We start from the raw sequence: 26,747 nt of genomic DNA on the forward strand, positions 1-26,747 counted from the left end.
TTTTTCAACAATACATTTTAAAAGGTATCAAGAGGGGAAACAAATGATTGTAATATAGTGATCCCTTTAAAACAGAAAGAAATGCATCTTTTAGAAAGCTCTGCGCTGGCTGCATTTCTGTGCTGTGTTGGTATCACAGTATCTGATTCATCTACTTGTGGACATAGAGGTTATCTTGGATGTGCTTATATGCCTGACATTGGTACACTTTGTCCTTCAAGCCAATCTCTCTTACGTGAATAGCAGAGATCAGCAAAAGTCCTTTGCTTTTTATACAGGTTTGTTTCTAGAGCTCCCAACTTGCAAAAACAAAGTACTTTGTGTTGCTTGGCCTAAATGCATTTGTGTTACCTGGTTTCAACACAAATCCAAGCAATTTCATATATGCAATCTACAACATTGTGTCTCCTGAAATCGAACAGTAACGCTCGCTTCTCGAGTTTGCTTTTCCACAAGGACATACGACAAAAACTTACAATGTCACTTGTGTGAAAAGAAATGGTTTGTTTCAGTTTAGTCCTTGTGTGCCGGTACAAAATTGCATATACATTAAATGTAGAGTGTCGGGGGGGGGGGGACTGCCATGTATGTGTCTGCATTAAACCCAAATATGCTTTTTTTTTGTCAATGACAGTGGAGAAGGTCAAGAGGATGCAGGGGAACTTGACTTTAGTGGGCTCCTGAAACGTAGGTGAGAACCAAGTGACCTGATCGGTCACCCAGAGAAGTCAAGTTAAAACTGTTTACCAAGGAGTTTTCTCTTCTTACACTGTGTTTTGCTTGTCACACGTAACCATCAACTAAGAGGGGAACAACCGCATACTAATCTATTAAAGATGCCAGGCGGTGGTTCTTAAACACTCTTCTTACAGTGTGTGAGATGTCCCATAGTTTCTCATTTGGGGGATGGGGAAATTGGAAAACTGAGACATAAGATTTAAATGCCTAGAAACTATACACGATGTTTTTTTTTTTGTGATTGGATAAATAAAACCTCCATTCTGCTGCCTTCAATGTTTGATGTTTGACCAGTCTACAATTTTGGCAGAAGCCTCTGTGAAAGGCAGATGTACTTTAATACATTATTATTAAATTTTAAGACACCATTGATGTGAAGACATGCCAATATTTCACAAAATAATGACTGAATTGTTGCAGATAGTTTATTATGACACTGTTGATCATGAAATACATCCTTAGTCCAGGGATGTTTAAAATATACCTACATGCACATTTTAGAAGTAATAAAACATGCAGTGAAACAAATAAATGTTTAGTATTATTACTCATATTCCTGTCACAGTACTCTTGGAATCATATGTATGGAATTTCAGGATGGATATTTAGCATGTAACCATGTTACAGGATTTACAGACACACACACACGCACATACTCACAACGTGTGTTATTTGCAATTATACATAGATTTCTTTAAGTACTCTTAAGTGAACTTCACTCTTCCTCATTCCATAGGTGAGAAGGTGGGGACCAGAGAAACTGAGTGACCCACATTAAGTCACACAGGAATTTGAGGTGGGCAGAGACCCAAATCCAAGTTTTCTTCTCTCAATTCATTTCCTGTGACTCCTTATTAAAAAAAAGCCCCCTGATTCTGCCTTGAAAGCAAATGCTTCCACCTATAGCATGTATTAACACTTTAGGAAAACCAGGGAGGTTTGCTTCCCCTGGCAAATGTTTATTCAGACGGGAAAATACCAAATGTTTTCTATAAAGTCAGATGATGTGAGGGGAAAAAGAAATCCAGGATCCATAGAAAGTGATGAACAAATATTTGTATGAGTGTGTATATAAAAACATAGCTTTAAATCTCAACTCTGAGAAATAAAATAGAAATAAATGTTTAATATTATCATCCACACTCCCTTAACAGTATAGAATTTCATCATTAGAATTTCATCATCATCAAAATATATGCCCTCTGAGACTTATTTTCACCTCTGTAAATGTGAAAAATAAAAACTATTGTAATTGAAAAAGTTACATATAAAAGATCTGGATCATATGAGGCAACAAGTAAACATAGACTTCCATTTTCCCTCAGTGAGCTTATATCCACGCAAAGAGAAAACACACACACATACACACACACTCAATCAACCAATCAATCAAAATGGGTTATATCAGATTATTCAGTACCATGTTCAGATTAAAAAGGAAAAACAAATTAAAAAGATTGTTTCTATCAGTAGTTTTCAGGAAAAAAAAAAAATCTAATTATGTGGCCAGAACCATTGAAGGAAAAAATGGACAGGAGAAAATGAACAGCCCCTATGTCTCCAGTTACCATTTTCTTTACATCCCCCAATTAAAGCTTTCACTTATGATTAGATCGCTAACCTAAGTCTATGTTCATTTACTGTATTATACTAATCCACCATTATAACTGCAGAAGTCATGTGTTTTCCTACCAACTTGTGGAGTGCATGTGTTTTCATTGTTGTAATGACACATGGTTACCATTTCCACTTTCCCAAGAATGTGTGGCAAAATTTCCATCAGAATTAATGTCCTTATGATCAACATTTGTGTATAAAAGAATCTCTTTGTCCAGTCCATATCAAAACCAGATTACTTCAAATAGATATTAGATGAATCAGGGCAAATCTTTCTAGCATGGGACTAGACCTATATAAATACCTGGAAGTCTTAGTCTACATAAATTTCTATAAACTCTTTAGAGTTCATCAATATATAGAAATTTTGATGTAGATAAAAGTACTGTGGTCATTATGCAGGTCTATCCCAGTGATAGAAAGGAATCCAATATTTGGATTTCTCTCCTCGCTATAACTTCACATAACCACAAAGACAGTGTTATGTGCAGATACCATGGTAAGTTCTAGATGAGGTAAGGAAATGCTGTCGATGAGGGCTTTGGCCTCACATTCCGCTACAATAGGCCTGCTGTTTGAGATTTGGAACGCAATAACATGAAAGAAAGAAGTAAAAGAGAAGAGGCCATTGGTGTTCACCTAAGAAACTGTAGTATCCTTCTACATTTTTTTAAATTTAAAAAAAATGGTAAGGATGACTGGGTTGTACTAGTCTACTCAAAAAAATGGTGAACATTATTATTGGCTCCCCTCATGCAAATATTTACCCCCAAAATCTAGGTATGTCTCAATAATTGAGCTGTGTCTCTCGTTAGCTATTTAAATTATGTCAAGGGGTGGGGTGTAGCTTGGTTGGTATAGTGCATGTCTAGTGTACAAAGCCATGGGCTTGAGTCCTAGAACCAAACAAACCAGATGGCGTGGTGCATGCCTTTAATTCTAGCACTCAGGAGGTAGAAGCAGGAGGATCAGAAATTTAATGTCATCCTTGGCTACATAGTGAGATTGAAGTCGGCATGGGCTACATGAGACTCAGTCTCAACAAAACAAAAAATTATTAGTTTCATATCTTTAAATATTTCCACCAATGTAAGGAGAATATTAGAAATATGTATCTTTCTTTTTTTTTTTTTTTTTGAGACAAGCCTGACAGACTGGCCTTTTTATTTGTTAAATGAGAGAGAGAGAATATTGGCACACCAGAGCCTCCAGCCACTACAATCAAACTCCAGACGTATGCACCACCTTGTGAGCATGTGCAGCCTTACGCACTTGGATCACTTGTGTGTCTGGCTTACGTGGGACCTGGAGAGTGGAACATGGGTCCTTAGGCTTTGCAGGAAAGCACCTTAATAACTAGGCCATCTCTCCAACCCAGAAGTATATATCTTGATTAAAATCCAAAACTTAGTACATTCTATTATATAATTTTAAAGTTTAGAGAACTTTTTATGCTGGAATGTGACAAATGCATTAATAAAGAATGCACACACACCTAATATAAATACTTGTACATGGTACACATATTAATTGCAATTCTCTAAATTTAAAATACTCTAAAATAGTTAGAATGCAGATTGCTTTCAGTCTGTAGATTTAGTACATCAGGCAAATTATTACCAATATTCCAATCCAGGCTAATTTTCTTATGCTTTTCAATAGTTTTCACTTCAGTAAAAGGAAGAAAATATTTGTGTCTTAAGAGTATTTTGTTTGTTTGTTTTGGCTTGATTTGGTTTTTCTGAGGTAGGGTCTCACTCTAGTCCAAGCTGACCTGGAACTCACTCTGTAGTGCCAGGCTGGCCTTGAATTCATAGCAACCCTCCTGCCTCTGCTTCCCAAGTGATGGGATTAAAGGTTTGCACCACTATGTCTGGCTTTGGAAGGTGTTTTTTTTTGTTTGTTTGTTTTGTTTTGTTTTTTTTTTTTTTTTTTTGGCTTTGTTCGAGGTAGGGTCTTGCTGTACACTCTACCCCAGACTGACCCGGAATTCACTCTGTAGTCTCAAGCGGCCTCAGACTGAAGGCAATCCTCCTACCTCAGCCTTGCAAGTACTGAGATTAAAGGCATGTGCCAGCATGCCTTGCCAAGGAGGGTGTTTTTTCCTAAGGCACTTTTTATTTTTTCCTTTTTCCAGATATGGTCTCACTCTAGCCCAGGCTGACCTAGAATTCACTATGTAGTCTCAGGGTGGCCTCAAACTCTTCCTACCTCTGCCCCCTGAGTGCTGGGATTAAAGGCGTGTGCCACCATGCCCTGGCAAAGGCACATTTTCTTTAATAGGTTGTTTAATCCTCCCATTAACGTATGGACCAAAGACCTTTCATTTCCTTTCACTTTCTACACTGGCCTCATTTTCCTCATTGGGCAAAAATAATTACATGATAATATAAGATGGAGATTCAAGATTTGTAATTTATCCTTGCCTAAAGCCACCCTAAACTGTATGCTAATATTGTATTTTCCTCTGAATGTACAAAGTATTTATAAGTTTAAAGAAGAAACTCTGAGAACAAGTATAATTAATGTGACAAAGCAAACACATAAACTCATCATTACACTGATGTGTAAAGTATATCAACTGTTTTTTTAGAAAATAATATCCGAACCATTGTTATCCACATTAAATAGGCACTGTAATTTTTCCAAATTAACCTGATAAAAATAGTCAACTAAATTTAAGCAAAAACACAACTATTTAGCTAATGATGAAAATCAACTTAAATTATATCGTGCATTTATACTAAGCCCTTTTCCTAAGATGTTTCACTTTGTGGCTTGGAAGTACAGGAAAACAAGTGTACAGTGACTCTTACATGTTGTGCGTCATATATGTTCTCTGAGTGTTCAATACATTCTTTAGTCAGTGATGACAATTTTGAGTCATTTTATATTTTTCTTGTTTTGTTTTGTTTGAGGCAGGGTAAAATTTGGAATCATAGTGATAGTTATCCTAAGTTACCTTTCCCTTGTTTATGGAACCCTAAGCCATTTGTTTTATAGCTTAACGTTAATATGTCCACAATTCAACCTCAATATTTCTTCCAAAAAAATTCAAGACAGTATGTTAAGATGAAATATGAGATACTATTTTTATTTCATTCTTCTTTTTCCCTGTCAATTTAGAAAACAATATTTTGTTTTTATTTTTAAAAAATATTTTATTTTATTTATTTATTTATTTGACAGGTAGGAGAGAGAGAGAGAGGATGGGTGTGCCAGGGCTTCCAGCCACTGCAAGGAAAGTCCAGACAAGTGTGCCCCCTTGTGCATCTTTCTAATGTGGATCCTGGGGAATTAAACCTGGCTCCTTTGGCTTTGCAGGCATACGCCTTCACCACTAAGCCATCCCTCCAGCCCATTGTTTTTATTTCATCATCATTATTATTATTATTATTATTTGGTTTTACAAGGTAGGGTCTTGCTATAGTCCAGGCTGACCTGGAATTCACTATGTAGTCTCAGGGTGGCCTTGAATTCTTGGCAATCCTTCTACTTCTGCCTTGCAAGTGCTGGGATTAAAGGTGTGCGCCACCACCCCTGGCTTTGTTTTGTTTTTAAAGAGCATCTATAGCCACAAAAACATGGAAAACAACTTTAAAAAAAAAAAAAACCTTATGGTTTCAAGTTCAAAATATAAATAAAAAAATAATATATACATTACTGTGATAGGAAAAATATTATTGACAAAATTCACGTGTTTGAAATACTCTTTGCTCTGTGTGCACATCAATAGAAGAGGCCATTTTCTCCACTTACAGACCAAGATGTAAATATTTTAACCCACTTTTCAAAATGAATTCAATACTCAACAGCTTAGGTGAAAACTTTTTTTAAATATTTTATTTTTATTTACTAGAGAGAGGGAGAATGGGCATGCCAGGGCCTCCAGCCCTGTAAATGAACTCCAGATGCATGTGCCTCCTTGTGCAGCTGGCCTACATAGGTTCTGGGGAATCGAAACGAGGTCCTTTGGCTTTGCAGGCAAGCGCCTTAACCGCTAAGCCATCTCTCCAGCCCTAGGTGAAAACTAAGTTTCGGAAAATCTCACCTCCAATTAGACTAAAGTCACTTCTCAGCCCTCCCCGGTCCTCCTCCCAAATTCGTGTTCTCAACTAGGAAAGGAAAGTTCTGATACAAGTGCGCATCTCTGATCTACTAACTGGAAGTTCCCAAGACTTCGCGCAAAGCAAGGAGACTCGGTGGCTTTAAGCAGCTTTAACACCACTAAAGTTGGGGTCTCTGAGGGGGACGGCTGCTTAACCCAGGCGATGGTTTCCCCGGCCAGGGAGGTGAAGCAGCAGGAGGAGGAGCCCGAGGTCGACGTCTGGGAGCTGCTGAAGAACGCGAACCCCAACGAGTACGAGAAGATCGCCTTCCAGTATGGCATCACCGACCTGCGCGGCATGCTCAAGCGCCTCAAGAAGATGCGCAGGAAGGAGAAGAAGAGCGCAGGTGAGCGCGGGGGGGAGGGGGGGGGGGCCTGCGGGGCGGGGCCTGCGGGGCGGGGCCTGCGGGGCGGGGCTTGAGGAGGGCGGGGCCGGATGGGGGCGGGGTGGGGGTGGACCTGGGGCGGGGGTGGCATTAAGGTTATTTGGGATGATAGCTTTGGTTTCCGGTGGAGCATCTCAAGGTCTCTGCACACAGTTGAGGACTGTGATGGCTCAGGGCAAGCAGGTGATTGACAGTACCACAAGCAACGCCCCGAAGGACTTGAGAACATCCCCTGGGCCACTGGGCCTTTCTCAGGGCCCTCCTTTTCTCCAGTCCCCCCACACCTCCCTCACCCTAAAACACCTGCTCTTGATTCTCTCTTAGGTGAGAGATCTCTGGTTTGCCATCATACTCCTGCACTCTTGGGTTTGGGTTTTTTTGTTTGTTTGGTTGGTTGGTTTGATTTATTTATTTGTTAATTTATTTTAGTTAGTTGCTTATTTTCTGAAGCAGGGTCTCACTCTAACCCAGACTGACCTGGAATTCACTAGGTAGTCTCAGAGTGGCCTCTAATTCCAGATTATATTCCTACCTTTGCCTTCCCAAGTGCTAGGATTAATTTGTATTTATTTATTTACAAGCAAAGAGAGAGAAAGAGAGAATGAGAATGGGCATACAAGGGTCTCTAGCCAGTGCATGCAACACTTTCTGCATCTGACTTTATGTGGGTACTAGGGAATCAAACCGAGGTCATTAGGCTTTGCAGACAAGCACCTTAACCGTTGAGCCATCTCTCCAGCCTCTCATTTGGAAGCTTTCTACTGAACCTAACTCCTGGGTTAAGTCACTTGGAAAGGTTCTTAGCAGTAATAAAATTATTTTTCTCTCAATATTTTCTATTTAAAAATTTTTTAAGTGTTGTCTTTAAAAACATATTTTTATATATATTTATTTAAGAGAGAGAGAGAAAGAGGGCAATAGAGAGAAAAAGAAAATGAGTACACCAAGGCCTCTAGTCACTGCAAACAAACTCCAGATGCATGCGCCCCCCTGTGCATCTGGCTAACATGGGTCCTAGGGAATCGAACTGGGGTCCTTACACTTCACAGGCAAACTCCTTAACCTCTAGGCCATTTCCCCAGCCCTCAATATTTTCTTTCAAAAGCATGTGAATTCTCTTTAAAATTTTATACTATTTTATTGCAGATGAGTTGACACAATTCAAAGTAGAAAGGATAATTAGAAAGGTTTATGTATCTTTTTTCTTCTCTGAGACTCATTTAGTTTTAGATTCTCATGCATTGCATTGTGGCACGTGTGTACATATATATAAAATCTGTTTTGTTTCTGTCTGCCAGCCTTTGCAAAAATTCTAGATCCTGCATACCAGGTTGATAAGGGAGGCAAAGTCAGATTTGTTGTGGAGCTGGCAGACCCCAAGCTTGAAGTGAAATGGTATAAAAATGGTCAAGAAATTCGACCCAGCACAAAGTAAGTGGACTTTGAAGGATTCAGTGAAAATCATAAGTAAATTAAACAGTAGTTTGACTTAATTTTCTGAGAATTAAAAAAAAAATTTTAAGGCATATCTCTTTTAGATTCAGCCTTATAATGCAAAATCCTATGCAGGGAGAGGAAAAGTTTAAGTCACTTTTCATGTACTTTGGAATTATTAAAAACTTATAAGATAAACAGTCTTGATATTATAAGTTTATTTCAAGTGATTACCAATTCTTATTTTGTGTCATTATAAGTTACATGTCATTATGTCTGAGTATAGCCAAACTTCTTCCATATTTTAAAAACAGGAATATTTGAAATGCGCATGTATTATCATAGCTAGAAGCTACCTATCAAAATTAGATATGTAGTTTCTTTTCAAAAATAGCATTTATATTTGATGATAGTCAAACGCTTCTACATTCAGTGCAGCAGACATTGTTCTGAGCCCTTTCCACAGTGAGTCTGGGTAGAACTGGTGGATGTTGAGATCTAATGAGCGAGCTGTGGGTCTAAGCCTGTGTTTTATTATTTCTTGGCCCTCTCCCAATGGAAGGAGTCAAACTAATCCCTGATGTCTGATGGTATCGCTAGTCTATTATGAAACTACTTTACAGAGATCTTCCTCAGCCTGAGAGATTTTCAACTCCAGTATGTTTTTTTTTGAAGTTAATAAGAGCCACGTGTGCATTGATAAAAGACTTTAATCCTGGACGTCTGTCACTTCTAGAGTACAACACAGTGGTTTCCTGTTTCTTGGTGTGACCATACCAACAGAATGACTTTGAGCAATGATATTATTATCAAATTCTCATTTGCCTCAATTTACCAAAATTTAATATTAGCTTTTCTAGAAAGTGTTTAAATATTTTGTTCTTTAAGTCTTCAACTTGAGAAATTTTCACAGTCCAATTGTTTCTCTAGTCTTGTGATAATGGATCAGTGTGCTCCGCCATAATCCAGGGCACAGGTAATTAAAATATACTGTTTTCTTGGTGTCTAGTGTTCTGTAGCCAAATGCTCAGATGCGTTCTTGCTAGGTGGTATCTATGATATAGTAATGCCAGTTCTTACGGCTCAGTTAAGAGGTGATATAATTGCTGCCTAGCTTATAAATTATGGTCATATCATTGCTTAAATTGTATAATCATTTATTTATTTATCAAAGCCTGTTGTATCCATGGGTTAGATAATGACTGGAATACACATCAATGAATAAGATCAAGTCTCTGACATGTCTATAAAATATGTAAGTTAGTCATGTAAAGAATGCACACAGTTGGGTTGAAGAGATGGCTTAGAGGTTATGGTGCATGTCTGTGAAACCTAAGGACCCAGGTTCGAATCTCCAGGTCCCACATAAGCCAGATGCAAATGGAGGCACATGTATCTGGAGTTCATTTGCAGTAGCTGGAGGCCCTGGGTTGTGCACATTCTCTCTCTCTCTCTCTCATAAATAAATAAAAATAAAATCTCTAAAAAATGTACACAGTTAAAAATCTCTGACACTCTTGATCAACCTTATTTTCTAAGAGTGGGTTAAAAACTTAAAATACCACATCTGTGAGGACTGGTTTATATTTGCAATAAAAACCTTATAGAAAAGAAAATGATAACAGAAATTAAATAGTACATATAAATATACATATTTGTTATGTTCCATAAGGATGAACATTCCTGTTTATTTGATGTTAACCACATAAAACATGCTACCCGAATACGCCAAATTATATCCCTCACTCTTAAGTATTACCAAGTTATAAGTCAAATCTAGTAAAGAAAAGAAAAAAAAATCAATTTCACAGAATCTGTTTACCTTCCTCCTGTTTAAAACAGATACATCTTTGAACACAAAGGATGTGAAAGAATTATGTTTATCAATAACTGTTCACTAACAGATGACTCAGAGTACTACGTCACAGCTGGGGATGAGAAATGCTCCACTGAACTCTTTGTAAGAGGTAAAAGCAAGTCTGTTTCGCATCACCAATGAGCAATGGCTGTCATTCTCCCAGGGAGAGTGACCAAAATGGAAGACAAAGTGACCATTTTGGTTCCAGAGCAGAGAAAGTAGCACCTCTAGAAATGTTTGCCTGAACTGTTAGATTGGCTCAGTATGGAGGCTCCTCTACACTGGTAGGTGTCCTGGGTCCTAACTAGTCTCCTGGTGTGTCGAAGAATGCAGAAACCCAGGGAAGAAAAGAGCTACTGTACAAAACTGCCTTGTGGTTTTGACTCAAGCCAACGCTGTTCTGAAAGATGAGCTTTAGATAGAGCTTCTGACTCCCAACAGATGCTACTGGAAAATCCTCATTTTATCCACCTGGCTGATTGCAAGTAGCATCTCATGAAACCAGATTCATTTCAAAGAGTGTATCAGGGGTTGGCATTAGAAAATCATTACTAACATTGCCACATAGAGAGAAAAGGTGAAGGGGTCAAATGAAGCCAGAAGCCCCTCTGAATGCATACAAGTCGAATCTCTGTCCTCCATCTAGAACAATTTTTCATGTTATGCACTCTCCCTTGTTGGAAGTGTCTACCACCTGGAACCTTAATTGCTGAAGAAAGAATATTTGATACATGTTTTATCTGTTCTCCAGAACAGTAACATATTTGATTTGGCCAGTTCTAAGATAATTGGGAGAACTTCTCCAACGTTGCTAACTATTCGTTTTGGCCATGAACACACAGAGAAAAGCTCAACTCCCAATTTACCACCACATGACCCATAGTTGATTCTGTCCTCAGTTGGATTTGCATCAGTGAACAAACTGGGGTTTAATAGGCTCCAGATAGTCAGTGATTTTTATTTCCTCCTTGTAAACACTAGAGCCTCCAATTATGGTAACCAAGCAGCTGGAAGACTCAACTGCTTACTGTGGAGAGAGAGTGGAGCTGGAATGTGAAGTGTCTGAGGACGATGCAAATGTGAAATGGTAAGTAACTTTCCTGGCACCTGTCCATCTACAGCAGACAAAAAGCACCTTCACTGCTGAAAGAACATGGCATACAATTGGGTTTTGTTTTTATCTTTAATATTTTTATTTATTTATTTATTTGCAAGCAGAGAGAGGGGGGGGGGAATGAGAATGGGAACACCAGAGCTTCTTGCCACTATAACTGAACTCCAGATGCATGTGTCACTTTATGCATCTGGCTTTACATGGCTACTGGGGAATTGAATTCCAGCCAGCAAGTTTTGCACACAAGTAACTACCACTGAGGAATCTCTCCAGCCCATAACTGGCTTTTAAACATATGGAAAAATAACCTCATTTATGTTGATAAGGGTGATAACTAAGACCATACTATGAAACTGAAAATATTCTACAAATCTCTCTGGGTAAAGATGTAGCTACTTACTAATAAATGGATTCAATAGACTATACAAGTTTGATGAACTTGAAAGACCATGGATGCTCTTATTATCTGTAGCAGGCTTCTTCTCACTATGCCTTACTGGCAGCTTACATAGAAAAAGGTTATATATATATATATATATATATATATATATATATATATATATATATATATATTTTTTTTTTTTTTTTTCATTTAAATCCTCATCACTTACTGGGCTGTAACTCAGTAGGACCATCTTGCCTAGCAAGCACAAGGCCCTGGGTTCCATCCCTCTTTCTATAAGAAATAGATCCTCATCATTTTACTTTTATAGTACCCTAGAAAACATTGTAGACTGCTTCTAAAAATGGGGGGGGGGGGAATGGGATGGAGAAATGGCTTAGTGGTTAAAGTCACTTGCTGGCAAAGCCTGCCAGTCTGGGTTCATTTCCCCAGTACCCACATAAAGACAGATGCATAAAGTTGCATATTTATCTGGAGTTCATTTGCAGGAGCAAAATACCTTGACATGCTCTCTCTCTCTCTCTCTCCTTATATATATGTGTGTGTGTATGTATGTATATATGTATATCTACATATATATCAAATAAATAAATATAAATATTGGGCTGGAGAGATGGTTTAGTGGTTAAGGCACTTGCCTGCATAGCCAAAGGACTCAGATTCAATTCTCCAGTACCCACATAAGCCAGAGGTACAAGGTGGCGCATGCATCTGGAGTTTGTTTGCGGGGCTAGCGGCCCTGGCACACCCATTTTTTTTCGCTATCTACTTCTTTCTCTTTTTCTCAAATAAATAAAATAAAATGTTTTTTAAAAATCTCTTACTCTTAAACATGAGTAGCCTTTAAAAAACAAAAATAAAATATAGACATTTATTAGAAATAAGAGAGCTTGGGCTGGCTAGCTCAGGGGCAGACTGTGTGGTTAGTATGCATGAAGCCCTGAGTTCAATCCTTAGCACCACCAAAAAAAAAAAAAAAGAAGGCTTTCTGGGGAGAGTAGGTAAGAACGCTTTCATTGGAATATGGAATAGATTACTCCTACTAACCGAGAATCACAGCTAACATTAGAATATGTCAAGTGCGGGATAATACACACTCTTACCTCCACATGTGACTGAGCTTGAGTAAGAAGAGGTGGCTCATGTTCTTTTAACATAATTTTATAGATAATACTTGTTACAGTATAGAATCCTTTGGATTTTTGAAACAGCATCTCACCGTAGCCCAGGCTGACCTGGAACTCGCTCTGAAGCCCCAGGCTGGCCACGAACTCATGACAATCCTCTTACCTCAGCCTTCCAAGTGCTGGGATCACAGGTGAGCACCACCACACCTGGCTTGAATACCTTGGTATATGGATTCATAGTTCCCTAATTCAACAAATCCTTCTTGGTGTCTGGAAGCTGCCAGAAAGTGTGCAAGATACTGAGACAAAGCAATGAACAAGACGCCTCATCTTCATTTCCTGAAGATTCTCTTACAAATTATTTTTGTAATCTGTGTTAACTCAGGTTTAAGAATGGTGAAGAGATCTTCCCTGGTCCAAAGTCAAGGTACAAAATTAAAGTGGAGGGCAAAAAGCACATCTTGATCATCGAAGGCGCAACAAAGGCCGACAGCGCGGAGTACTCTGTCATGACGACGGGAGGACAGTCATCTGCCAAGCTGAGCGTTGACTGTGAGTAAGACTTCTCCAGATGCCTTCTAAGTGGCCGTAAGTGGCATTCTGTTTGTGAATCCAGTTTTACTCGACCTACTTAATTTTTCACTTGTAGTAGTTTTTTTTTGTTTTTTTTTTTTTGTTTTTTTTTGAGGTAGGGTCTCTCTCTCTCTAACACAGGTTGACCTGGAATTCACTATGTAGTCTCAGGATGCCCTCAAATTCACAGTGATCCTCCTACCTTGGCCTCCCAAGCGCTGGGATAAAAGATGTGTACCCCCACCCCCTGCGACTTGTGGTATTTTTAATATGTAAAATTGAATTCCATTCTAGTGTCTGGGTACTTATGTCAGTTCAGGGTCTTTGAAAAATGAATCAACTACTTGGTTTAATAGAAGAGTGCCAATACTGGGAAGAAAGTATAAAAATCATCTGCCAGAAAAGTTACCCCAAAAGTTATAAGTGCAAAACCATAAAAATACATGGTTAATAGTTACTCATGATATCAAATCTTGACACTGTTTCCTTAATTCATAGGAAAGCTTGCTATCTAGTTATTAAATATGGTCTCACAACTCACTGTGTAGCATGCAGTTATATTTGATATAGAAGAAACTTATTTGAATCTAAAGAGCACCACTAAGAGCATTCAGATATTGAATAAGAGCTTATTTGCTAATAGGCTTTGGTAGCATGTTCTTACCCAAATGACCTGTTAGAACAGTACTTCCTCAATGACAGCATCTGTTCATATTTGCCATTAAGTTTAAAACAGCAAATTGTCCAGATGATTCATGGTACAAGAGTGTAGGAATCTTGCTTCCACTTCTCTGTTGGTCCAGCAGTCATTCATATGATCACTGATTTTCAAAGAAACAATCACAATACTTCCTTATGACTCATGGAATTGTGGCCATTGTAATAGAACATCAACAAGACTAATTGTTCATAAACCTATTATTTCTTAAATGAGAATCAGTAACTCTGTATTGATTTTTAAAAGCTTAAAAATAAAATCTTTTAGGAAACTGTAAAAAAAAAAGAATCAGCTGTAGGCAAGCAATATTTGTATCCTTTCAAAATAATTACAGTCAATTTGGCTCTCTTGCAACAATATACATTTCTAAAAATCATTATGCTAAGCAAAGTCATTCAATAGTAAACACAGGGTTTGTAGAAGAAATGACTTATGGGAATTATATTCAGAGAATTTTGTTAGTGATACCTTAAAAACAAAAATAAGGACCTCATACAAAGAGTAGCACAGTTTTACCTATGTTGAATTTACTTTACCTATGTTAAACTTACACTTCACCTTAAAAAAGATCTGAAATTTGCCTATGGAAGTACGCTGGAATAGTCGGGGCTTGTGAGCTGTCATGAAGTAGTAGGAAGTTTATTTGAAATCAGATGGGTAGTTGTAACCATACGTGTGAGTGGACATGACTCAGAGCTCATGGGTGGATATGGGTCACTGATACATGTTTGAGATCGTTCCACTGTGCTCTGACATATCAATTGCACTGGAGTATGTTCCCATCTTCAAGTGTCATAGCAGAACTGAAAGTGAATGCATCGTGAAATGCAACATCACCCTGCTGTCCCACCTGGACTTTGGGTTTGGCCCTTGTAATGCTTTTTATTTCTGTAGTGAGACCTCTGAAGATTACAACACCTCTGACTGATCAGACTGTAAAACTTGGAAAAGAAATATGTTTGAAGTGTGAAATCTCTGAAGACATACCAGGAAAATGGACTAAAAATGGCCTCCCTGTTCAGGAAAGTGACCGTCTAAAGGTTGTTCACAAAGGAAGGTAAGCAAGTCAGATGGTCTATTAGTGAGGAAGGAATGGGTCCACCTTCACTTTTTCCTTTTTTCTTTTTTTTTTTTTTTTCTTACTTTATTAACACAGGGTCTCATTCTAGCCCAGACTAACCTGGAACTCACTCTGTAGTCCCAGGTTGACCTCAAACTCATGACAGTCCTCCTACCTCTGCCTCCCAAGGACTGGGATTAAAGGCATGCACCACCACACCTGGCTTCCTACTTCTGAAGTACGTATCCAGGCAACATTTCATTGGAGAATAGCTATAGGGAATGCGTCTGCCTCCAATGAGTAAGAACTAGTTATTGTTCTGATACGGCCATATTGTGCCTTCCTGGAGAACCCGTATTGGTACCTCACACTGCTGCTCTGTCTCTTCAAAGTGATTGACTGATTTTGTTCCACTTAAGCATGAGTTTAGAGTAATGTGGCTGAATTTTAGTTGAAGGCTGATCAAATTATCTATTGTCCTAATTAATACTCATTAAGGAGACCACTGGGTTTGCTTGAACTCCTGCATCAGGTCCAACAGACCAAACCAACACTTGGAGGTACCATTGTGAAGTTCCATACCACCTGGCCCAAACTAGGTTGTTTATCTGGACCTTCCCAGAACTCAAGAGAGAAATAATAACCAAATCCCCAAACAGGCCACTTCTAGTTGGCATGATAAGAAAGTACTCTCTGCTTTAACTTGGAAAAGAAAACTAAATTTGAAACAACCACATTTTCTTCTCTGTTGCTGTCTATGCCAGCCTTTCCTGTCTCTATAGTCAGCTTCCTCTGCCCAACTTAGCAGAACACTGTTTTCTAAAGATGTGATGTGTTTGTTACTTAATTCCAGAATTGCAAATAAGTCAATAATATTTTTAAAACTGTAATATTGTCCTCCAACACCAAGTAGTGCATGGCCTTATCCTAGCATCTAGCCAATATTGAAGTCAAGGATTTTAACTTTATGCTCAAGGACGCTTATGAGACCGTAATTAGACCTCAAACATCCTCTGAAACTGTGATAAAATTCTGTGTGCACACAAAACCACATACTTTCATACTGTCATAGTATGTCCTTCATATGTTGTGTGTGTGTGTTGTGTATGGTGCTGGAGATTGAACTCAGAACCTCACACATGCCAGATTAGTGCCCTACTACTGAGCTGTATCCCTTGCCCAATAGCTTACCCTTCACAGCCACAGACACATAATATCTACTGAGTATCCATGACCCCGGTCACTTAACAACTACTACCCTTTGGCATATAAAGCCAAAAGCAGCATGTTTCTCAGAAATTTCTTGTGTCTTCAAGTGTGCCATTATTGAGATGCTATGTCTTAGATTTTAAAGTTATAACATAAAAATAACAATAAAGGGGCTGGAGAGGTGGATTAGCAGTTAAGACGCATGCCTGTGACGCCTAAGGATCCAGGTTCAATTCTCCAGGTCCCATATAAGCCAGATGCACAACGGTGGCACATGCGTCTGGAGTTCATTTGCAGTGGCTAGAGGCCCTGGCATGCCCATTTACTCTCTCTTCCTCTTTCCCTGTCTCTAATAAATAAATAAATCTTTAAAAAAAAATAACAACAGGTATTGCATATATAAAAGTGGTAAAAATAAATAAATAAAATGAAAATGGGTTCTGAGCTGGAGAGATGGCTTAGCGGTTAAGGCACTTGCCTGCAAAGCCTAAGGACCCATATTTGACTCTCCAGGTCCCACGTGAACCAGATGCACAAGGTGACACAAGCATGCAAGGCCACACATGGCACAAGGTGGTACATGCATCTGGAATTCAATTGCAGTGGCTGGAGGACCTATTGTGCCAATTCATTATCTCTCTCTTTCCCACTCTCTCTCTCATACAAAAAAATTACCCCAAAAAAGGGTGCACTTGCAGAAAAACTTATATATACTCCAAAATATGTCTAATTTAGGACAATAAATAGGGTAATTTAGTAGGATTATGGCCTGTTTCTCTTCCTCTTCCTTCTTTGCCCCTCTTTCCCTCTCTCCTTCCCACTTGAAACAAATTGATTGAATAAAGGATATCATTTGGGTCATAAATAATCTGAATCCTTGAAAAGTCTTAGACCTCTTTTTTGTTTCCTTAGAATCCACAAATTAGTCATAGCCAATGCTCTTACTGAAGATGAAGGTGATTATGTATTTACACCAGATGCCTACAATGTTACATTGCCTGCCAAAGTTCACGTTATTGGTGAGTAGATAAAACAAATTATTACATAGCTATCTTATTGTTTGCTTATTTTACTTACCTTGAACTATAATGCATTGAGAGGTGTGCAATTTTTTTAAAATACGCTGATCAATATTAACCATCAACCAAAAATAGTTGATTCCTCGGTCTTACAATGAAATGATTTTACAAGGTACCAAGCACAAACTTCCTTGAACATTCTCATATTCTTTTTAGCCAGATAAGAAATTGGTGACAGGGCTAGGGAAATAGCTCAGTGGGTAAAGTGCTTGCTGTGCACGCATGAGGACTGAGTTCCAGTCCCAGTCTCCACATGAAACGCCTGGAAGGTTGGCACATGCCTGTAATCCCAGTGCTGGAGGAGTGGAGACAGGGAAGCCATGCGCACACTGGTTACATAATCTAACCAAACTGGTGAGCTGTAGAGCATGTGAGAGACTATGTCTCAAAGAATAGACTGGAAACAACCTCTGACCTGCACATGCACAAGCACACCTACCTGTGCCCACATACATGCAAACATGCAAAAACATTGGTTATCACCACTGTTTGATAGTAGCCAATTACTAGTCAAAATATCCACATAGGAATGATTGTTGGCAAAATCTATGCTTAATATTCCAGATCCTCCTAAGATCATCCTGGACGGTCTTGATGCGGACAACACAGTGACTGTGATAGCAGGAAGCAAACTTCGTCTTGAGATCCCTGTCACCGGGGAGCCTCCTCCCAAGGCCATTTGGAGCCGAGCAGATAAGGTTTGTTGCGCACACACGGCCTACCCCAACCCTTGCATTCCTTACCTAGGGGAAGGGAAAGGGCAAATGATTGTATAGGAATACAGTACAGATAATTCCTCTGAAGAAAGAATGGTGACTGATTTTTCTCTTCATTATTTATTTACTTTTCATGTTTTTATCTATCCACCACAAATCCAAGACAATTTTGTGTGTAATGGATAAGGTGCCATCTTAAAATAGTAACTTTTTAAAAAAATTTTTTGTTCATTATTTATTTATTTATTTGAGAGTGACAGATACAGAGAGAAAGGCAGATAGATAGATAGATAGATAGATAGATAGATAGATAGATAGATAGATAGATAGAGAAAGAGAGAGAGAGAGAGAGGGAGGGAGAGAATGGGTGTGCCAGGGCCTCCAGCCACTGCAAACGAACTCCAGACATGTGCGTCCCCTTGTGCATCTGGCTAACGTGGATCCTGGAGAATTGAGCCTTGAACCGGGGTCCTTAGGCTTCACAGGCAAGCGCTTAACCGCTAAGCCATCTCTCCAGCCCCAAACAGTAAATTTTTAAATAAGTAAATACATAAAGGAATGAAATCATGCTGCATGGTTATATAAGTGCTGTGAGAAATAATAGGAGAATATGCTACGCTGGGTTCGGTGGCACACACCTACAATACCAACATTGGGGAGACTAGAGTCTGAGACTAGAGGGTTTAAGACCAGTCAAGGCTACCTGGGAAGAACTTTTCTCAAACAACCAAATAATAATAGTAATAAAAACAAACAAAATAATGCTCTGACAGTGAGTGGCTGCATGGTCCCTGGCAGCTTCCATGAATGATAACGGGAAGAGGTTTCCAGGTCCAAACCATGCAAGTGGGAAGACCAAGGGCACAGAATGAGCTTGGCGTGCTGGAGGGAGACAGGAAGCCGCACCACTGAGTCCGAGTGAGGAGAACAGAGCTGGTGAGGTTGCGGTGGCGGAGCATCCCCGGGCCGCGTGGAGCCCTCTGGCTTCCCGCCCACCAAAAAGAAAACACATTTGAAAAGCCCAACAGACCCAGCTGTGGTGGCGCACGCCTTTAATCCCAGCACGGGGAGGCAGAGACAGGAGGATCACTCTGAGTGCAAGGCCACCCTGAGACTCCATGGTGAATTCCAGATTAGACTGGGCTAGAGTGAGACTCTACCTGGAAAGACAAAAATAAATAAATAAAAATAAAAAGCACAACAGGAGACTGGCCAGAATTGAGTACCAAGAATGTGATCCACGCACTCATCTGAAATGATCCCGAAATTGACAAAACAATGGTTTTCAAGACACAGCACCTCAGGTAATGAAAGGCAGTAGCCCTGAAATACTGTCAGTGAGGAGCAAGGCCCAGCTTACTGCCTTAGGAGAGCTGCTTGCGGCTAGGGCGGTGGCTTAGTGCTTCGTAGAACCTTTCTTTGCCTAGCATGCATATGTCCCGGGTAGGGGTAGGGGACCAAATTTTAGGCAATATTCAAGGAAGAGGCAGGCAGAGCTTCAAGGAGGGTCGAGAACCCTTCACGCAAGGAGGCTAAAACAGCTGGAGTTCATCAGACCTGCACTAAAGGAGGAATGTGCACACAGGGAGGCCCCTCCTCCCCCCCACCAGGCTCTGCACAAGATCCCCTCCAGTTCTGGGCAGAGGTTCGAGTGTGTTTATGGGGAAAGTACTCAAGACTGGGAAGGAACCATCAGAAAGGATTCAAGAGAGGATGATTGGAATTTTCACAAGGTCTGGTGTAGCGCATGCCCCCCTTCTCCATATCCCAGGCCAAACTTGAATAACTCAGTTCACCATGCACTGAGGAGAGTCAATGACAAAGCTTTTCCCCCATTGTGGAAATGAGTAACCCTGGACTGGCCACTGATAAGAAACTACCTAAGCAATTATCAAACACAATTTCCAAGAGGGTCAACTATTGAACTGCATTCTAAACAAAGTTCATGATTTGAAATACAAAAATATCAAGAATTAAACAAAATAATATTTTCAGTGTTTATCATCTAATAAGACATTATGGTAGAGAGATCATCAGGGAAACAAATCTAAAATGAGGGGGAAAGTCAATGGAACCCAAACCCAAACGCACAGCTGTATTAGTGTTACCAGGCAAACACACGAAAAATACTTACCTTAACCATATTCTATTTGTAGAAGTTAAGTGAAGAAATACTAAGTTCTGTCTTCAGTTTGGACACTAATAAAAAATTAAAGATGATCCAGGCATGGTGGTGCATGTCTTTACTCCCAGCATGCGGGAGGCAGAGGTAGAAGGATCGCCTTCAGTTCAAGGGCACCCTGAGACTGCATAGTGAATCCCAGGGCAGCCTGATCTAAAGTGAGACCCTACCTCAAAAACAAAAAATAAAACAAAACAAGAAGTTAAAGATGTATACCATACATCCTAAAAGAACCACTGAAATTATAAAAAACAGAATTATAATTAATAAGCCAACAAAAGAAAAATTATTCTCTCCTTCACTCTGATATCTCTCTCTCTCTCTCTCTCTCTCTCTCTCTCTCTCTCTCTCTCTCTCTCTCTGTTTTTCAAGGTAGGGTCTCAATATAGCCCAGGCTGACCTGGAATTTCCTAGGTAGTCTCAGGGTGGCTGTGAGCTCACTGCAATCCATCTACCTCTGCCGCTCCAGTGCGGGGATTAAAGGTGTACACCACTGCGCTTCCCTCTCTCTCCCTCCCTCCCTCCCTCTCTCTCTCTCTCTCTCTCTCTCTCTCTCTCTCTCTCTCTCTCTCTCTCTCTCTCTCTCCCCCATCCTCCATCATCCACAATGGAATGTTGATGGGCTCAATATTGTCAAGGTCTTGTTAAGGTAACAACAGCCATCATGAGCTCCTGGACACCAGGGCCACCTCACATCTGCAAAATGGCATTCCCCTGTACTCCTCGCCATCTCCCGGCTCTTAAATTCTATCTGCCCCTTTTCATCATGTTCTCTGAGCCTTGGAGGGTGTGGTAGAGATACCTAATTTAGCACTCAACAATCATTGTGATGAGTTCTGAGTCTCTACAGTTGGATATCATTTCAATCAATTGACATTTTCAGAACGTTCTACTACAAGAAAAGGAAAAGTGTTATTTTATAAATGCATATTGAGCATTTACTAAGACAGGCCATATTCTGGTCCTAATAATTCTCAGTAAATATCAAAGGATTCAAGTAATACAAGACATAGTTTTCTGTCCACAGTGAAATTACTTAGAAACAATGAAAGTTATTTGAGAACTCTTCAAATATGTGGAAACTAAATAACATATTTCTAACTAATTCATGAGTCAAAAAGAAGACATCACAAGGCAAATTATAAACTAGCCACAAACACCACATATCAGATTTTTGGAATGCTACTTGATCAGGACTGAATTGCCCTAGGTAGTCAAGAAATGGATTGTGAAGCTGGGCATTGGTGGTTTATGTCTGGAATCTCAGTATTTGGGGGCCTGAAGCAGGAGGATCATAAGAAAGCTAGTTTGGGATATATGGTAAGATGCCTATCTCAAAGGACACGCCTTTAATTCCAGGACACAGGAGGCAGAGGTAGGAGGATCACCATGAGTTTGAGGCCACCCTGAGACTTCATAGTGAATGTCAGGTCAGCCTGGGCCGGAGTGTAACCCTACCTTGAAAACAAAAATCAAAGGAAAAGAATGGAATTTGTGATTTAAAATAACATTGAAAATGACAGTTCCAGGTCTGATGGCATTACTGGAGTGTGTGAACAAAAATTCCAATTCTAGGGTTGGAGAGATGGCTTAGCGGTTAAGCGCTTGCCTGTGAAGCCTAAGGACCCCGGTTCGAGGCTCGGTTCCCCAGGTCCCACGTTAGCCAGATGCACAAGGGGGCGCACGCGTCTGGAGTTCGTTTGCAGAGGCTGGAAGCTCTGGCGTGCCCATTCTCTCTCTCTCCCTCTATCTGTCTTTCTCTCTGTGTCTGTCGCTCTCAAATAAATAAATTTAAAAAAAAATTCCAATTCTATATAATTCTACACAAACCCTTGAAGAAAAGTAAAGAGATAGAGCTATTGCCTGCTTGGGATTTTTGTTGTTTTTGTTTTGTTTTGTTTTGTTTTTTGAGAGTCTGGCTCTAGCCCAGGCTGACCTGGAATTCACTATGTGGTCTTAAACTGACCTCAAACTCACAATGATCCTCCTATCTCTGCCTGCCGAGTGCTGGGATTAAAGGCATGTGCCAAAATGCCCAGCTACCCTGCTTGTTTTTAACAGGCAGGGTTACCCTTGTAGTGAAATCATGAAAAAGACTTCACAGGAAGAGAAATCAAATCAACACCCTTCATAAACATAGAGGAAAAAGTTTTAAGCAAAATTTAGCAAACAAGTCCAGAAAAAAAAAGTATCAAAAGCATATTGTCTTTATCCCAGAAATGCATAATTTGGCTTGACATTTTGAAATTAATTCATGTGATTTGTTATGACATTAAAAGAACACTCCTACTCTGATATTTCCATCTCTTTGCCTTTCCCCTGAGAGAGTTGGTCATTGATGGGCTCCGGAATCAAGTTCCCGCTTCGTTTCTTCTTAGGTGTGTGGCCTGAGTACATTCGTTCTTGGTTTCCTTACGGGTAGATGGGATACTTGGAGAGTTGGATGAGAATTAACCTGAGAATCAGGCGTCACTACCCCGTCTAGCTCTGCTCCTCAGGCACTCTGCAGTGACCTTTGTTTTGGGAATATGTCATACCACATCCTGCTTCTTCTTTGCTAGGCAATTATGGAAGGCAGTGGCCGGATCAGGGCAGAATCTTACCCTGATAGCAGCACGCTGGTCATTGATGTGGCTGAAAGAGATGACTCTGGTATCTACAACATCAATCTGAAAAACGAAGCTGGAGAGGCGCACGCAAGCATCAAGATCAAAGTTGTGGGTGAGGAGCCGGTAGATGGCGGGCAGGCAGAGGCACTCACGTGCAAGGCTGCTGGCCCAGGTTCACATTCCCAGCACACATGTAAAGCCAGATGCAAAGCGATACATGCATCTGTGATCCCAGTAGTTGCAGTCAGGTTCACATTGCTGGTAGAAACCACCAAACCAAGAGCATCTTTGGTGAAAAGAAGGTTTATCTTGGCTTCCAGACTTGAGGGGAAGCTCCATGATGACAGGGAAAACGATGACATGAGCAGAGGGTGGACATCACCCCCTAGCCAATATCAGGTGGACAACAGCAACAGGAGAGTGTGCCAGACACTGACATGGGGAAACTGACTATAACACCCATAAGCCCGCTCCCAACAATACACTGCCTCCAGGAGGCGCTAATTCCCAAATCTCCATCAGCTGTGAACCTAGCATTCAGAACACCTGAGCTTATGGGGGACACCTGAATCAAACCCCCACACCAGTGTACCTACAACAATGAGGGGGTGAGCCAAGAGAATCCCAAGCTCACAGGCCAGCCAGTCTGACATTCCTTTGCAGTCTTGTAGATCATTTGCAGCAGCAAGAGGCCTTGTCTCAAAAAAGATGGAACAAAGATACCTTATGGTTCCTCTGACCTCCACATGCGTGTCACAACATATACATGCATACATACACACATACATAATAGATGATAGGTAGGTAAGTGGGTAGTCTTTTTTTTTTTTAAGTTGTGGCTAAGTCTTCCAGGTGAACAAATTTCCAGAATGAAGCTGACAAAGAGGACAGTGTATGATAGTAGGTTCTATTCATTAGGTCCCTTCTTTATGTTCGCTATTTTTCTTTATTTTTTCCTTCCTTTTATTCCTTTTCTTGTCTGTTTTCTATGCTGTTTATAGAGGACTTGTCACTGAAGGAACAGAATACCTGGGGTTATTCTTTTGGGGTTGTGGTCATCAGTTCTTCAAAGTCATTGTCCCTCTGCGTGCCCTTCCAAGAACACCGAAACACAATTATAAAGTGTTTTCCCTTGTCAGAGTCTCTTCTCAATTTCATTTTCCCTCAAGAGACATATTTCAAATGACCAAAATGTAATCATTTTGTCAGGAACTGAACTATACTTGGAAGACATGTTGTCTTGCCATTTCTGCCTCTAATTTCTACCAGTCAACATCTTGAGACTTCTGATGTGAAATTTACTTTAGTCCTTTACTTCATTCTGCTTGGAGTTTATTTTATAGTTTTGAAAAGATGCCCAATATTCAGTTTTTATTGATAACCTCCACATATATGGACAATGTGCTCTGAACATAATCCCCGCCAATCTCCCTCTTTTGTCCCCCACCCTCTATCCCACCTCCACTGAAATCCTTCTTTCCAACTAGCTCCTCATTTATTTTGGTATCATTTTTCTCCCCATATTTATGCAGGTAGCAACAGCCACTGTGAGATCATAAATGCAACCTCTACTTTGTGTCTGAAAGACAGTGTTCCAAACCATTCCTCCATTTCTTTGGCTCTTGCATTCTTTCCATCACCTCTTATATAATTGTACCTGAGCTGTAGAGGGTGTGATAGAGATGTCTCACTTACATTGCATTGTAGCAGTTGCCATTTTCAAAGTAAAAATCAAGAGTCCTGGGTCCCCTGTAGAGCTTATTCTCTAATGTGACACTGTTTTAAGTGGTTTATAGCTCATTGCTTACTGAGTTGCACTTTTTCTCCAAGTTAATTATTAAATACATTTCTAGAAAAGTATTCAGAGAAATGATTTGCATGCTTATCCCCAAAGCTGTATTTTAATATTTATAATTTTCTGTCATTGCATTTTGTCTTACCCTATGTTTTGTCTGCTCCAGACATCCCTGATCCTCCAGTGGCACCAAATGTGACAGATGTGGGAGATGACTGGTGCATCATGAACTGGGAGCCTCCAGCCTATGATGGAGGGTCTCCAATCTTAGGTAACCACACACTGACCGGTCCATGTTATTGCTGGTGCGAATGGAATGTTCTTTATGTATAATGATACAGAATACATTTTGAAATTTGCATTTGTCTGTGGGATTGGAATGTAGCTTGGTGATAGCCCTGGTCTAGCATGCATGAGGCCCTGGGTTTGTTCCTTAGTGCCACCAAAAACAAAGATGAGGAGGAGAGAGAAGGAAGAGGAAAGCCTAAGGGGGTTGGAGAGATGGCTCAATGGAGAAAGTGCCGTGCAGGTGTGAGGACCTGAGTTTGCATCCCGAGCACCCACATTAATGCCAAGTGGCATGGCAGTCTGCCTACAATTACAACTACAGTTGCAACCTGCCCTGTCATTCCAGCACTTGTACGGCAAAGACAGGGTATCCCTGGGGCAAACTGGCTAGCTAGCCTAGCCAAATTGACAAGCTCTGAATTCAAGCGAGAGACCCTGCATCAGTGAAACAAAGTGATGAGTGATGGAGAAAGATACCTGACATCAACTTATCCACTCCACTTGCATGTGCACACACACACACATGAACTGACATGCTTATGAACATGTATATACACAGGAATGCATACCACATAGAAATACATGTGCAAAAACTAAAATAAATAAAAAGACTATTGTACAATATTTTATTTATTTATTTAAAATATTTTATCTTTATTTATTTATTTATTTGACAGAGAAAGAGGGAGAGAGAGAGAATGGGTGCACCAGGGCTTCCAGCCACTGCAAACAAACTCCAGATGCTTGCACCCCCTTGTGCATCTGGCTAACATGGGTTCCGGGGAATCAAACCTGGGTCCTTTGGCCTCACAGCAAGCGCCTTAAACACTAAGCCATTTCTCTAGCCCTCCTTTTTTCTTTTTTCATTGCTGGTACTTTCTGGACTATTAGCTTCTACTAGATTGTTCAACCATGTAACTAAATTGCCTTGTTTTTAGATTGATAATTTTATTTAAAAACATTTTTTGATAATTTTCATACATATACATGCTGTGCTTTGATCATCATCCCCTCCCATTACTTCCTCTTGTTTTCCTTCCCCATCCCTCTCCACTGAGCCTCTTCTTCTTTTCAATTAGTCCCTCTTCTATTTGAATGTCATTTTTTAAGCTCTTATCCATCACCATGACAACACGTTGATGGGCCCAATATTACACAGGTCTTGTGGAGGTAGCGACAGCTGCTGTGAGGACGCAGATGTACCTGCCATGTTTTGTCTGGAAGGCAGTATTCCACAGCACCCTCCCCATCCTTTGGCGAAGGCATTCTATTGCCACCTCTTTGCGATGGTCCCTGAGCCTTGGGGGTTGTGATAAAGATGTCTCACTTACTGGTGACACCCAACTGCCACTTCTAGTACATCAATGTTTTGAGTCACCCCACTGGTCAGCAACATGTGAGAGGAAAAGCTTCTCTAGCCAAAAGTGAGAACAGGGCTCTGAAGAGATGGCTGTGTAGTTAAAGGCACTTGCAAAGCCTGACAGCCAAGGAGCATCCACATAAAGCCAGATGTACAAAATGGCACATGCATCTAGAGTTTGTTTGCAGTGGCAAGAGGCTCTGATATGCCCATATTCATTCTCTCCCCACTCCAAATAAAATATAATAGAAGCAAAATGTTTTTGAGTGAGAAAGGCACTAACATATGGGCATAAACATAAATAAGGGGCAATTTTTTTAAGTATTTTTTTAATTTATTTATTTTGAAAGAAAGGGGCAGAGAGAGAGAGAGA

At 40.1% G+C, this 26,747-nt stretch overlaps 1 protein-coding gene across 1 annotated transcript in view; it reads left to right on the top strand.

Moving 5' to 3' along the window:
- Positions 1-26,747, top strand: part of Mybpc1 (myosin binding protein C1) — a 70,284-nt gene that overhangs the window by 12,584 nt on the left and 30,953 nt on the right. Inside the window, exons 9-19 of the mRNA XM_045152256.1 lie at positions 635-691; positions 6,644-6,810; positions 8,148-8,280; positions 10,126-10,250; positions 11,123-11,228; positions 13,171-13,337; positions 14,971-15,133; positions 17,258-17,364; positions 17,989-18,122; positions 22,884-23,043; positions 24,893-24,997. Coding sequence (XP_045008191.1) covers positions 635-691; positions 6,644-6,810; positions 8,148-8,280; positions 10,126-10,250; positions 11,123-11,228; positions 13,171-13,337; positions 14,971-15,133; positions 17,258-17,364; positions 17,989-18,122; positions 22,884-23,043; positions 24,893-24,997 — 1,424 coding nt within the window. The remainder of the gene's footprint in view (positions 1-634; positions 692-6,643; positions 6,811-8,147; positions 8,281-10,125; positions 10,251-11,122; positions 11,229-13,170; positions 13,338-14,970; positions 15,134-17,257; positions 17,365-17,988; positions 18,123-22,883; positions 23,044-24,892; positions 24,998-26,747) is intronic.

This window comes from Jaculus jaculus, chromosome 6, assembly GCF_020740685.1.
Source record: "Jaculus jaculus isolate mJacJac1 chromosome 6, mJacJac1.mat.Y.cur, whole genome shotgun sequence".
In the NCBI taxonomy this organism is placed as follows: domain Eukaryota; kingdom Metazoa; phylum Chordata; class Mammalia; order Rodentia; family Dipodidae; genus Jaculus; species Jaculus jaculus.